The sequence below is a fragment of the Zosterops lateralis genome (assembly GCF_965231275.1).
Source record: "Zosterops lateralis genome assembly, chromosome: 3".
Classification (NCBI taxonomy): Eukaryota; Metazoa; Chordata; class Aves; order Passeriformes; family Zosteropidae; genus Zosterops; species Zosterops lateralis.
This window is the reverse complement of record NC_139764.1, coordinates 94898459-94912539: the sequence shown is the minus strand read 5'-3', so window position 1 is coordinate 94912539 and position 14081 is coordinate 94898459. Positions and strand designations below refer to the sequence as shown.

The window sequence follows — 14081 nt, the reverse complement described above, 5'->3', positions numbered from 1 at the left end:
AATTTCTTAAGTTCCTTACATGTGTGATCATACCTAGCAAGTTCTTTTTTTGAGCATGTGGTATAAGGCTTGGATCATGCATAGGACTAGGCAGGGTAGTATAACGCTTGCCAAAAATTTCTTCATGCTCTGCATAAAGGAATCAAGTCTGATAAGCTGCCCAAAATAAGCAGTTTGTACACAAGGTATCTCATTTCGGAAGCACTGCTGTGCTCCTTGATAGTCTGGTAGCTTGTCTAAAATGGCACTGTCTTCCCTATTCCAGAAAAGGTTTTCTTTGAATAACAGTAATCAGGGGCAGACTCCAAGTACTGCTAGCTGGTCACTGAGAGGGGAGAGGGTCTCCCTGATTATCACTGCTTTATCTTTCCAGAAATAGCACTTTATGGAAGCAGTGCCATGATCTCAGCCTCCCAGACAGGAATGCTGTATGTTTCTCATGGTGAGAAAGCCAAGTTCCCCATGATGTACAAAGAGGGCACCAATATTCCTGGACTTACAAGAACTACTTTGTGAAGGTGGCAGCCAGCTCGTGTAGAGAGTGTGCTAGTCTTAGTGGCAAGGGTTTACAGGGTGGGATGTCTCCAGAAGTGGGAAATGGTTGGGGCTGCCCTGTGCCAGACAGAGACAGTTCCAGCCTGATCCCACATTGCCACTGAGCCAATAGCACCTCTGGGAAACTTTAACAAAGGGTAAAATGCAGAAGAATAGAGACAATAGTAAGGAAAAGAGAGACACGAAAATCAAGTGAACCTCAAGATCAGTGAAGAAGGTGATGGACAATTTATTTGTCTTTGTTTCTCATTGCCTGCATCGATTTTAATAAGTACTACATTTATCTAAGTTTCCCCATGTTGCCTCTGCTCTGGCCATGATGTTAGTCAATAGCTAATCTCTTCTGACCTAATAGCTTTTTTGTTCTGTTTTCCCACCATGTTCTGTTTGAGAACAGGGAGTGAGAGAGTGTCTGAGTGGGAGTTCGGCTCTTAGCTAAGGTTAATCAACAACCAGCAATACAGTTCATGTGGTGTCAGTCTACAAGATGAGATACAAGTTCTAGTAGGACTGTCATAGTCACAAATGAATACGTAGAACAACTATTGCCAAGGTGCTGTTAGCTTACTAAAATCATGTTTAAGCTTGGACACAGTTATCCAAGGCATAGTCAACATAACTTTAGAGTCATCTGATGATCTAGTAGGAAAAGTAGGAAGACCAAACCCTAATATTCATTTTAAGAAACACTGACCATATATTTTTAAATGAAAATGATAAGCAGTAAGCACTGAAAGAAAAGTTTTAGCATAAAGTGTATAATTCAGCTTAGTAGGGGCCTGTCAAGTTGGCTTTTAAGAGTTTTAAAAATCTAGATTAAATGAGTGACACTCTTCTAGTGGAAACATCTAAACTATGACACCTATGAGTCTGTTGAAATTAGGAAAAAACAAGTACATAATTGAGCCCAACTTAAATAAATAAAATCTAAATCAATCCAAAGAACAAGACGTTTCAAAACTTTTTGCTTATTTTGGAGAGAAAATAATATGTTAAAATAAACTGGTGCAAAATTATTTAATCTGATTAAATAAACTGATTTATTATGAACACTTTTCTACTTGCAACACTGATCCCAACTGTGCAATTTGAATATTTTATCTGCTAACTCAAAGAGCCTCAAACTTCCCTGATCTGTATTGTTTTTAGTATTGCTTTTTTAGTTTTACTACTGTTAGTATTTTTTAGTATTGCTACTGTTAAACTATTCAACTGTCTCAACATACATCTGCTGACAAAACCAATCAAAATAGCAAGGTAATTTATAAAATATATATAATTAATGTTATCCATTTGTTTGGTAAGTGTCCTCAAAGTACCTCTCAGCGTAAATGTATGATTCAAATGTTTGCAAACACTATTTTATTGTATTCAGGCAAAGCTTCTATTGAAAAATTTTCAGCTATCACTCATGACTGTACTGAATTTTAATGATTTTTTTTCAGTTTTATTTTGAATAAATTATACATAAGGAGCAAGGCAGTATGCAGATTCTTATATGTTAAACAGTAAAGTAGACAGACAATTTTCTACTTCTTCCTGTAAAGCACTCAGGGATTGAATTTCTATTTCTGTCACTGTCAGCTTATTACAAGAATACTACAAAGAGGAAAACAAATTACTCCTATTCACTAATTTCCTCTTACCTAATGGGAGCTTTAAAAATGATGGAGCTTCCCTGAGGTATTGAACTGTGATGGTAACTTCATCGCCAGCATTTCGCAGTAGGTGTACCTGTCAGTGTGACAAATAACAACTACTTTAAACCAAAGAACCATCAGTCATGGAAAGCACATTACTTAAAATGAAATCAACATGCCTGTTGATCTAAAACAAACTCAGTGTAAGCATTTCTGACTTGGTATGTAGAACAGCTTGAGGATCAAGCCACACCAACAATAGAAAAGAGTAGGCAACATCAGTGGAACAACATGAATAAATAATTTGCTGAATAACCTAATATTACACGTCAACTGAATACAGCTTCCACTAACTGATTTTATAAAGCTGACATAGGATAGTAGAGAAAAATGTGTTTATTTAGATATAATACATTCATTTTGTCTGTACACAAACAGAAAGACATATGAAAATATATTAATACATCATACACATCTTGATCTTATGTATTTGATTTGGGTAAGAAATTAAGCACACTTCTGTTTCAAATACAGTCTCAAGTTTTGTGTCTTTATTACCTGTAAGGACTTGTTAACCAAAAGGGAACGCACGCACACACACAAACACAGGTATAGACATGTTTTAAACCATCAGAATTCACTTTGAGGCATAGCATACTACGACATAAAGTGTTTTTTTAAATGCAGAACTACAAATAATATCTCTAATGGAACTCTGTTCCCACTACAGGGCAGAGGTATTCCCCAGTTTTTTATGCATGACTCTCAGGAAACAAGTATTGCATTTGGTTTGCATGTGGTCTGTACACACACAGGGTCTGCATATCCCTGATCGAGTTTGCCAGAAATGGATGCTACAGCTTGTGGCTTCTAATCTGTGCACAACCAAAGCATTCATCCACCAAGCAGAAAACAACTAACTGCAGCAAATTGACTTAGTAGATGCATTTAATGGTTTAAGGTACTGGGAGGAAGCTGGTGATTGTGTTGTTCCAGACCATTGTTTTAGCACAATGCCACATTGGTCAACATCATGAGATGCAGGATTACCTCAAACATTTTAATTTTTCCACTCGTGTACCTAAAATAACACTTACACGAGAGACTGATGTATTCACTTACATGAAAACATCAAGCTTATGTCTGATGGAAACTAAGAACCTTTTTAAATAAGCCAAAAAAGTGAAGTGCTTTAATTTTAACTTTGGAATAACAAGAAAGAATTTGAATTTCTAAAATTAAAATAGACCTTTTGCAAACACAGAAGAACAACTATGTTTCCTCTTAATTAAGCAAAAAATGTTTGCTTAACAAACATTTATATTCGTCAAGAGATGAGAGGAGACAGCATGACAGACATTGCCTAATGTACTTTTGGAAGACGTTAGTCATATTTTTCAAAGATAAATCCAAAAACTGTTGGAACAAAACAGTAGACTAGAGACTGTTGCAGACTATGAGATTTCATTTTTTAATTTCAAATTATATTTTGAAAAGGAAATAACTCTAATATTAATGATTTGGTTTAAAGCAAGCATCAGTATTACCTAAAAAGATATTCACACTGTATCATACTGTCCTGAAGCTGCTTACTATTCTTCGGGTAGTGCCTGAAGAGGTCAGAGCGTTGAACCACACACATACTAACAAAACTAAATCAATTTCAGTGATCACGAGAAGGTCTTAACAGTCAGAAGGTCACTAAATAATGTACTGCTCTGTGATGCTGAAGCTTTTGCAAAAGTCCACTAAGTTCAAAAAAGACAAATCCGGTACCTTTGGAGTAATATTCACTGTTACACTGTTGTAGTAATAATATAAAATGAGGATTGCAGAAGTGTGTTTTGGTGGGTTTTTTTAAAGGTTGATTAAATGCATTTAGTGAAGCTAACTCCATCTGTGTGTGTTTATGCACTTACTCATGTTCATATATATATAAAGGAAAAAAAGGCTTCAGCTGAAATGCTTGCTTTTCATGCTGGCTCTAGTTTGCAGGTTTTGTTTATCTCTGGGTGCATTTATCAGTCCAGGGTTTAGTATACTTCTCTTTCTCACATGCATTTCTCAAGACCAGAATAGAGACAATGTTACAAATATAAATAGGTTATATATCAACTAACTACAGTAGAGAGTCTGTGAAGAAAAATACGACTCATATTTTAGGAAAATCTAATGACCTTTGTCGTTTCATTTTTACTGTCAACACCTGACTCAGGGAAATGCTGTATACCTCTAAGCAGACAAGCCAATGGCAAAATGAATAGCTGCTGTGCATTCTCTTTTAATTCTGGTTCCTTGTCTTTACTGTGATTTGTTCTAAATCCTCAATCATACCTGAACATTAATAATCACACTGCTCAGAGATTTAGACAAGATTTTGGCTGTTTGAAGCAGGTTCTATCTTGTTAAGAATAGCAATTAAAATTGGAAAGGAGAATGTTTTTTGATGAATGAATTCACCCATATGGCCCTTTAGCCAATATTTATTCTGAGCGCAGAAGTAAAATAATTTCATTTTGGCCATTTAAAAGATTCAACTCTAAAGTATTTGCTAATAGATTTTCTAGAAATGAGTAAAGATCTTAGGATTCAAAGAAATCTTGATCCACAGATATGTAACTCTACATACAGAGAATCTGGATTATAACCTTATACTTTAAACATATGAAGTTAGATGAAATTAATCTTATATATAATCTATCTTGCATGCATTGAAGAATATTTAAGTATCTAACTCAGGCTAAAAGTCTGAAGCAAAAATTCTGAGATAGAAGGATGGAAATAACCTGATGAATGTCTGAGCTTGAGGTACAAGCATTTCATAAATAAAACACTTAAAAGTCAAAGTGCAAGTCTGAGACTTGACAAGTATCTGGATGGAAGGCTATGTATAAGCCTGCAACACAGCAGGCTAACAACCAAGATAGAGTAAAATACATGAAGAATTAGACCATAACACATAATAGTAAAAACACCCAAACAACCAACCAATGAAATCTAGAGAACTAAAAATTTTTAAAAATTCTTCAATCTTCAGAAAGAACAATAGTATTTAACACTTAAAATGCCTCCTAGGCAAAAGTATACTTGGAGGCACTTTATGAAACTTGGCAGTTTCAGCTCAAAACATACGAACAGGGCTAAAATATCTGGTACTGTGCCTATATGTCTATGTGTAAGCAAGGAAGATGTGTGATAATCTGACACCTCGCAGTACAAGTGGACTTTAAAATAACAACAGACACAAAATGTATTTAAAAATAGTTTTTAAAATTAAAATTGGATTGCAATTCATGGAAAACCATGAATCAGAATTAAGCTAGTTTAAGAAACAATGATTTCTTGATATTTGTCTCTTTTCCAATGGTCAAATATGGAGTGGTTTCAAATAAATACTTTTTTATTCTTCTCTTCCTTAGCTTTGCACTATTCAATGAGCAATAATCTCTTTCTAAATGCTTAGCTGGCTAATACAAAGCAAGCATTTTTGTCTGAACAATTTATAAAAATTTGCTAGGAAAAACGACAATGCAGCTTATGGAAATTTTCACAGATTTAAACTAAACTGCAACCTTCTCTTAGTTTAATCAATTCTCACTTTTCCTCTAATTTCTGCCTATAAATAGAGAAAAAGACATTTTTAGAGACAGCTTCAGTATCAATTTAAACAAATAATGCTGCTTCTGTATGATACAAATGCCAGACATAAAGGACAAAAAAGAAATTACTGAATTTTTTTTTCACTATTGTGTACATAATTTTTTCTATGTAATTACACACTCTAGGGTGTAATTAGCATTGTGTAAACAATTCTTGAAAAAACTATCCAGAATTTGAAAGACACTGTCACATACTGTACATTGGAAAATAAAATTTGAGTCAACTCAGCTGTTCCCTGAAGCAATTAAAGTTCAAATAAATTTGCTTGAGGATAACTATTACCTGAAGCATGAAGACTCATTCCTGAGATAGCAATTTTGCCATTTTCAAAAAATCTCAAGAATATCAGAGCATTATGAGGACTTCTCTCTGGAGATGCAGGTCACTCTCAGCTGTGATCAGTGTGCTATAAATAAAAAGGGTTAAAAGCCACAGAACTCAAAAGTAAAGAACCAGCAGTATGTATTATTGCTTATCTACTGTTATGTATTACTTGCAAAAACAAAGAATTGTCTCAGATATCAAAAACTCACAAGAGACAGATAAACATATCTGACTACATGTGACTGGAAACATATATAGTAAAGTGGAATCAGTAGCCATAGAATTGGAAACATTTCTGTCTCAAATGCAGTCCTTTTCAAGCAAAGAAATTGTAACATCCTACCCTGCAATTCATAATCTTCAACTATATCTAGAAATGTTTCTACATGATAGTTAAGTGGCTGAGTTTATAGAAATTTGAATGAGCACAGATGGAGCTAAAAATACCAAACACAGGTTTTCATGTAGCCATTACTTTCCAATTTTCTTTGTTTGCTTGTGTCTGTAACATACATGCACAGCTCTCAGAATCAGATTCTATCTGACCCGAAGTTTCTGAGCAGTGAGGTATCAGTCAAAAACCCCTGCCATCATTTAGTGGCAATGGTATAAAATGACGAGGAAGGTAACTTCAGCTGAGGGATGGGCAATATTTAATGAAGGCTGTCTGGTGCTACCAAATGTAAAAAACAAGCCAGAAGGTTTTGAAATTGTCAAACCCAGCAGGTCATATGCTGTGTTCTCTGATTTAGAAATCGTTAACAATTTGGACATTTCTTCCTTTTCTCACAACAAACTTTTCCACAATGATCCCTTTGATCTAGGTCTTCTAGCCTAATTTAGAGTTAACACAGGACTAAAGATAGGAAGCACGAAGAAGTGCTTTTGTTGCCTGCACATTAACTGCTGAAGTACAAGCTAGAAGACCCATGACTCCATGATCAGTTCAATGGAGTGCTATGCAATTTGAATCAGCCATAGAATTTATTTATAATCACTAATATATTCATCCTCTTAGACTTAAAGGACTGGGGCATCTAGAATACAAAAACATTTCTCATTTACTAAATTCCTTACAGTATGTAGATGAACACAAAAGCATAATAGGAATACCTATGGATAAAGTTCAGCGGTATTTCATATTAGTAGTACCCCTCTGTGTTAGTCCTTAATACTTTTGTTTTCCCAATTCCTCAGACATGAAAGTGCTACTATCATCATAAACCAGCAGATCATCTGCAATATTCAGCACACATCAGAGAGAAATGTTTTCTCTCTCTGAGGCAAAGTCTCATACCTGAAACCTCTGCATACTGTCTCAGGACCATAGTCCACGATTCCTTGTAATTTTGGTACTGTACAGGCTAATATTTATTCAGTACAGATCACCATAAAGTATATGATTTTATTCAATACTAAAATTTTCCTGTACTGGGAAAATAACACACTATCTGATAAGGATAATATCATTCAAATCCCACTGTCATGTTACAATCTTCTGACTAAGTTTCTTTTTCCTCAGAGTACTGATTACAGTTAAAATACCATACCTGTTTAAATACAGCTGTACTTTTTCTATGAAACATTTTTGTATAAGACTTTTTTGATGTATAATATCGTATCAGACAAAAAAACCCCAACATACCAAAGACTCTTTTGATTTCCTAATCCAGTCCTTTAATACTTTTGATACAATGTGCTAGCTTATTTGCCTTTTGAAGTGTATGAACACACTCCTGCTCTATGAGTGTTTTGTCTGATCTCTACAATAAGGAAAAACAGGAGGTGCTATTATTCATCCTCCACTCAGCAGCTAAACAAATGAGCCTGAAATATTAGTGATACGTATAAGATCTATTCACTTATTTAGATCACACTCCCATTAAGCCACTAACTTTTTGAAGAGAAATAATACTTATGAACAACTTATACAGTCAATCTGTCTTGTGATCAGAAATACACCAATTTTATTATTGGGTTAATTTTCTGTGCTTGTAAGGCCTCTATATAACTTATATTTCCCTTTCCATTTCAAAAATCCTTAAAAAATGCAAAATAACTTAGTTCCACTTATGTAAACAGCCTAAGTTTAATCCTTCACAAACATTTATTTAATTAATCTATTCGGAATCACCAGGGTGTACAGTAACTCTTTACTAGCTTGCAGCTATTTCGTGTTGATAACATTGAGCTAGAATGTACAGCACTTCAAAGTTCTTTATATCCTGATGAAATACTGAAGGTCACCTAATATAAGGCAGTAAATTAATGAAAAACAAAAAACATTGTTTAGATAGGAAAAGGAAGGTGTAAAAGAGAGAAATGAGATGGCAGTGATACTGCTTCAGAGAAGTCAGCTCAGCCAGAGTGGAAACCAAGCAAAATGACTAAAAATGAAGAGATAGGCTACTTTGGCACAGTATATAAGGATCAAAGGAAGCAGGAGCGGATAGATCTTCATACTGATTATCAAGGATAACAAGGGACATAATACAGGGTTGTTCCTGAAGCTATAAAGTAGCTTTTTCTTTTCCTACCAGCCCTTTCAAAGATAACCACCCCTACCCATCCCCCCACCCTCCCCACTGATTTACCCACGGATAGCTTCCACCCTTTTGTTCTTCTTTCAAGCCCCTTTTTTCTTTACATATTTAACCTACTTATATGGTACTCAGTTTTGAACAGGTGGGAGGAGGAGGAGATGGAAGAAAGTGCCTTTGTATTTATGACTATGTCCTGGGCTGACAGTGCTCTCTATCCCATAATCCCATATCGTGGACTCCTTTGTTATGTCTAAGAGCTGTCCCGTCCCTGTTAGGGGGGCGGGCACTTTCCTGCTGGCACTTTCGGCTGCTGCTGCTTTTGGCTTCCTGGCTTTTAGGCGCTTTGCTGTCTCGCAATTTCTGCTATTTTCTTGCCCTTTCGTTCTTTTTTTTCTTCCTTTCTTTCTGCCGCCTCTGTGCTCTGTTTGTTTTTTCTTCCTCTTTCCCTCTTCTCCCTTCCCCCCCCCCCCACCCCCCCCCCCCCTTTTTAAGATTTAGGACCGGCACCCGGAGCTGATCTGGCTGGAGGAGTCCGAAAGAGGATCGCCGGGGCTCGTAAAAGAAGCTCTGCGCCCTCCCCCTCACAGTAACCTGAGCTTTTTCTGTTCTTTTTTTTCCCCTTGTGTCGGGGGGGGGGGTGTTTATTCATTTGTTAATAAACCGGTTTTTTCCACTTTGTGTTCAAGAGATTCCTTCCCAAACCCAGGGTTGGGGGAGAGGTGGTAGAGGTTTTGTTATTAGAGGATTCCTGAAGGTTCTCCCCTAATTCAACCCAAACCAGAACAGACTAAAGTGGCTGGTATAATTCTCATAAATCCTTTGTATGTCTTTCAACATTTATCAATGAAATAAATAGAAATTTAAAAGGGTTAAAAGAAACACTTTTTTAAAAAATTAAGTATCTTAACTCCTTATACTCCTTAGTAATCACTTAAAATTGTAGCTGGTCACACTCTGTTGTGCTTTACCTAAGTGCTACATTTTGTGTCCACAGCTTAACAAAGATTTGAATTCTTCCTAGAGCTCCTTTGTGTGAGGTATCTGAATTCTTCCATCAGTTTTAATTATAGTAATTCTGCTTTTGTGCTCAAAGATTATGCACATTGTAAATGCTCATAATGCCAGCATACTTGCTGCTTCTCTAACGCAGGGAATGAAGTTCCTGTGAAATGATGGAGATAAAATAGTAGTGCTGAAATGTGAACTACTTAATTGTGAATGCTTTCTTAACATATTTAGAGCTTGAAATGAAATTGATTTCTATAATTACCTTACAAAAGTTGTGTAATATTTTGAGATGTACATTTACACAGGTACTTATATTACTCCATTTTAAAAAAATCTCTGAAATTTTGCTATCTCCTACAAAAGTGCAGTAAAGGTGCAAATGGATGCAAATTTAAATGGCAAAATCATGTTTTAAAGCATGTGAAATTATCATTTGCATGTGAAAGACATTGGAGACCATAAGTATTCTAGAACTTGTTTCTTAGTGAGGAATGTTGCCAGATTCATCCAGTGAGGAAATAATCACACTTCTTAGAGCATCTGGAAACAATGAGGATGAATCGTACATTCCATGAAATTATAAAGTTATACCACAACTTGATGATTTTATGTAGCTTTGTTTTTATGCAGTTCTGGGATACAGAATACTTATGGCAAATTATCACTTGGAAAAATGAAATTAAAATTAGATCATTTTTGTCCAAGCAAGATGAAAAACATTCTTTAATTATTTGTCTCACTGTCATGATAATTCCTCTTCTGTTGTGACTAAATCTCCATGAAAGTAGCTCAGGAAAATTCTATAGAATAATTTGAAAGAAAACTATGTTCAGCAAATGTCACACACTAGCATTCTTGCTATTGATGTTTAATTCTGCCCACCTACGTCGCAGCAGCAAATTTTCTGAAATACACAGTAAGTCTTAGTGAAAGTGGCTACACTAAACTCTTTAATAAATGTTGCTCAGTAAAAGAGTTTGTTCACTTCTCCCAGTTCCTGCCTCAGGTCTGATGCATGCAGCTCTCCAGCAGATATACATTCAGCATTAACAGGTATTTGCTGTCCACATAATAGATAACTAAAGCATTCTTTTAGAACTGACGGAGGCAATGACAAAGGAACATTGAAAACGATTACCAAGACAAAGTTAAGAAAGTAAAACCTTCAAAAGCTTGATATCTTTTCTTTGGTGTGTCTGTAGTCCTATAAATATATTACAATGCATTAGCTAAACATAAACTTCGTGATTTTTTCATGTGTAAAGATCTTCTCAATGAAAACCAATTTATAGAAATGATGCAATTTCTTGAACAGCTGTGTGACAAAACTGCATTGTGCTGGAAAGTAACCTACAAATGGTTCCAAATCTATATGCTCACTTTGGATGATCTCAAATATAAATCTCCTAATAATAAAGAAAACAAGGAGTGAGTCTGAGATCATTTCAGCAAGCTCCCTGTCAATAATATTCCTGGGTGATGGATTCTAACCATTTTGTTTCTGTTCAGACATCTTTGTGTGACTGGAGACACTCTCTTAGTCTGGAGCACATCAAAATCTTATGCCACTCAAGATACACTTCATGCCCCAAATTGCCCATTTAAAGAAAATTGTAACAGCACCATATTGGGAAGAAAATATATATAATCAAAAACTAGTGAAAGTTTCTTACGCAGAAACTAGTAATAGAAAAATTAATATGTAAAACCCTCTAAATTTCTTTTTGAATATCTAACAGTGTACGTCAGTGTTGGAAATTAGGTAGAGTAAGAAAAATACAAGATGCTAAAGGTTTTGGCCTAAACTATAAAGAGAAATAGTTTACTATAATCTAAACAATCTACACAAACAAAGGCAATCTAAACAATCTAGAAGCAAACTCTGGGAATTACTGAGAAAATGGGAGAGCCATGCAGTTGAAGAAAGAAACCAAACGGTTTCATTACATGTAGAAGAATCACACAATCTTCACATGATATGAGAAAAACTCAGTTACTGGTTCTTCTGGATCTGGTAGAATTACCCTTCCAATATTAAGAGAATATTTCTTCTATGCTGAGAAAACAAAAAATTTGCAATACAAAGGACTATTCAAGCAAATCATGCAGAGCATTGCTAAAAGTACTGTAAAGTTTTATCTTGTCACCATTAAGATAGATTTCCAAGAAATTAAACATACACAGTTTGTCTAAATAGAAAAATATTCATTTTTCCTTCATTTAAGTGGTCAAGCACTCATTTTATACTTGTCATACTTGAATTACACTGTTCATTTTTACTTCTTATCATCTTTTCTGTTGAGTGAAAAAGCATGTTCAAACCAAAAAGCTTCCCATGGGAAAAAATGCAGAAATTCAAAGAGTAATTTGAAGTTAATAGTCAGTCTTGGGTCAGAAATATGTGTAGGTCTGTAAGGGGATCTGTACACATCAGTGTAGCAACTACCTGGGCAATCTAGCTAAACAAAAATTTCCTGGAACTTTGGTCTGCACTGTTGAATATTTCTAGCAGTAATCTTATGTTTTTAAACCTTCTGTGTATAGAAAATAAAAACTTAATTTTTAATTTCTCTAAAGTCATAAGGTTGTTGCCTCAAATAATAATGAATTGTATATTCAAATATTAACATGTAGTTTAACCAATACAACACTGTAATTTTCACATTGTAAATATATATCTTAATTTGTTTAAAGATGAACGATTTTAATAACAGCATAAATCAACAAAATATATTCATTAATATCATTATAAGATATTACTAGAGTAATAAGTAAATTTTTAAATTAAAAATGTTACTTTTCAAATATCTGACAATATATTTCATAAATATTTTTATGATTTTATTTTATTAATCCATCACTTGCTCTGTCTTTTATTATTTTATTAATTTTGATATACTTGTTGAGTAGTTAAGCATTATATGCCTATTATAGCTATGTATTCTCCAGTATTTTTTCTATTTGATCTATTTTTTTTCTGATATTATATGAATAAAATTCATGATCTGTTTCCAGCATTTGGAACTGAATTCCAGAAGACCATGCAGAGAACTTCAATTCCAAAATAACTAATGTTGAATGTATGATGGAATAAAGGACAAATGAAAATAAAATCTCAGTATCTCAATGAAGATAAGTAATTTTCAGGTTCAATCCTTGTATCTCAATTAATCAGCCTAATGAAGAACAAGTTCATCACTCCCATCCACACGCCAATGACATATAAAATAGTATTACAGTAAACCTCTGAAGTACTAAATGTTTTTTAAAAATTAATTACTATTGACTAAAAACTGTTCAAACACTGAAAATCTAAAATGATTCCCATTGAATGCATTCTCAGTTCTAATGGATATTTTTTATTCAGCAATGTCCTTCTGTGAGAATATTCATAAATAAAAAGAAATAAACATTTCCAAATACTTTCTGATCATTGAGCAAAATTCCAAAGAGATTAACATTTGTGTGAAATACTAAAAATGTGTGAAACATACTAATTTACTATAAAATACTCGATTAAGATACAGTAAGAACAAAATGACATGCAACACCTAATTTCCCATTTTTGCATAACTAAACTCCCTCTCCTTAATCTTCTAGTTAATGGAAATAACCAGTTGATTAATCCTTGAAATAGGATTAATTTCATACATACTTACATTTTAACTAATCATAGATTTTGTTCAAAACAGTCTACATGAGATTATTTAGAACCCTGTTCAATTCCCCTCTGAAAGGCAACAGTGATGGTTTTTCATCACATATAAAATTTCCTTATGGTGGAAAAAACCAGGTACTTCTAGTGCATTTCAGCAGAGGGCAGTGCTTACCTCAGTGACTCACAAAATTCTTTCTGAATCTTATTTTCCTCTTTCACTAAGAACTTCTGGTAAAGATACCCAGACTCACACCACAAAATGCCAAGAAGTGTGTTCATCCCTGTGATTATCAGATGGGCCCTGAAGATGCTCAGAGGGCTGGAGCACCTCTCCTATGCCAGGCTGTGGGAGTTGGAGTTGTTCAGCCTGGAGAAAACTCAGGCGAGACCTTCCAGACCCTAAAGGGGGCTACAAGAGAGTTGGAGAGGGACTTTTTACAACATAATGTAGTGATAGGACAAGGGAGAAGAGTTTTAAACTCGAGAAGGAGAGGTTTGAATTAGACATTAGGAAGAAATTCTTCACTGTGAAGGTGGTGAGGCACTGGACCAGGTTGCCGGAGAAACTGAGGATCTCCCATCCCTGAAGTGTTCAAGGCCAAGTTGGATGGGGCTTTGAGCAACCTGGTTTACTGAAGGTGTCCCTGCCCATGGCAGGGGTGTTGGAAGTAGATGATCTTAAAGGTTCCTTCT

General features: G+C 34.8%; 1 protein-coding gene and 1 long non-coding RNA gene across 2 annotated transcripts in view; one reads left to right on the top strand and one right to left on the bottom strand.

The window, feature by feature from the left end:
• The window catches only part of SNTG2 (syntrophin gamma 2), a gene marked incomplete at its 3' end in the record, with an annotated part of 217993 nt that overhangs the window by 81064 nt on the left and 122848 nt on the right, over positions 1 to 14081 (bottom strand). The window contains exon 7 of the mRNA XM_083857755.1: positions 2202 to 2289. Coding sequence (XP_083713881.1) covers positions 2202 to 2289 — 88 coding nt within the window. The remainder of the gene's footprint in view (positions 1 to 2201; positions 2290 to 14081) is intronic.
• The window catches only part of LOC310907498, a 245642-nt gene that overhangs the window by 153489 nt on the left and 78072 nt on the right, over positions 1 to 14081 (top strand). The gene's annotated exons all lie outside the window — the stretch shown is intronic.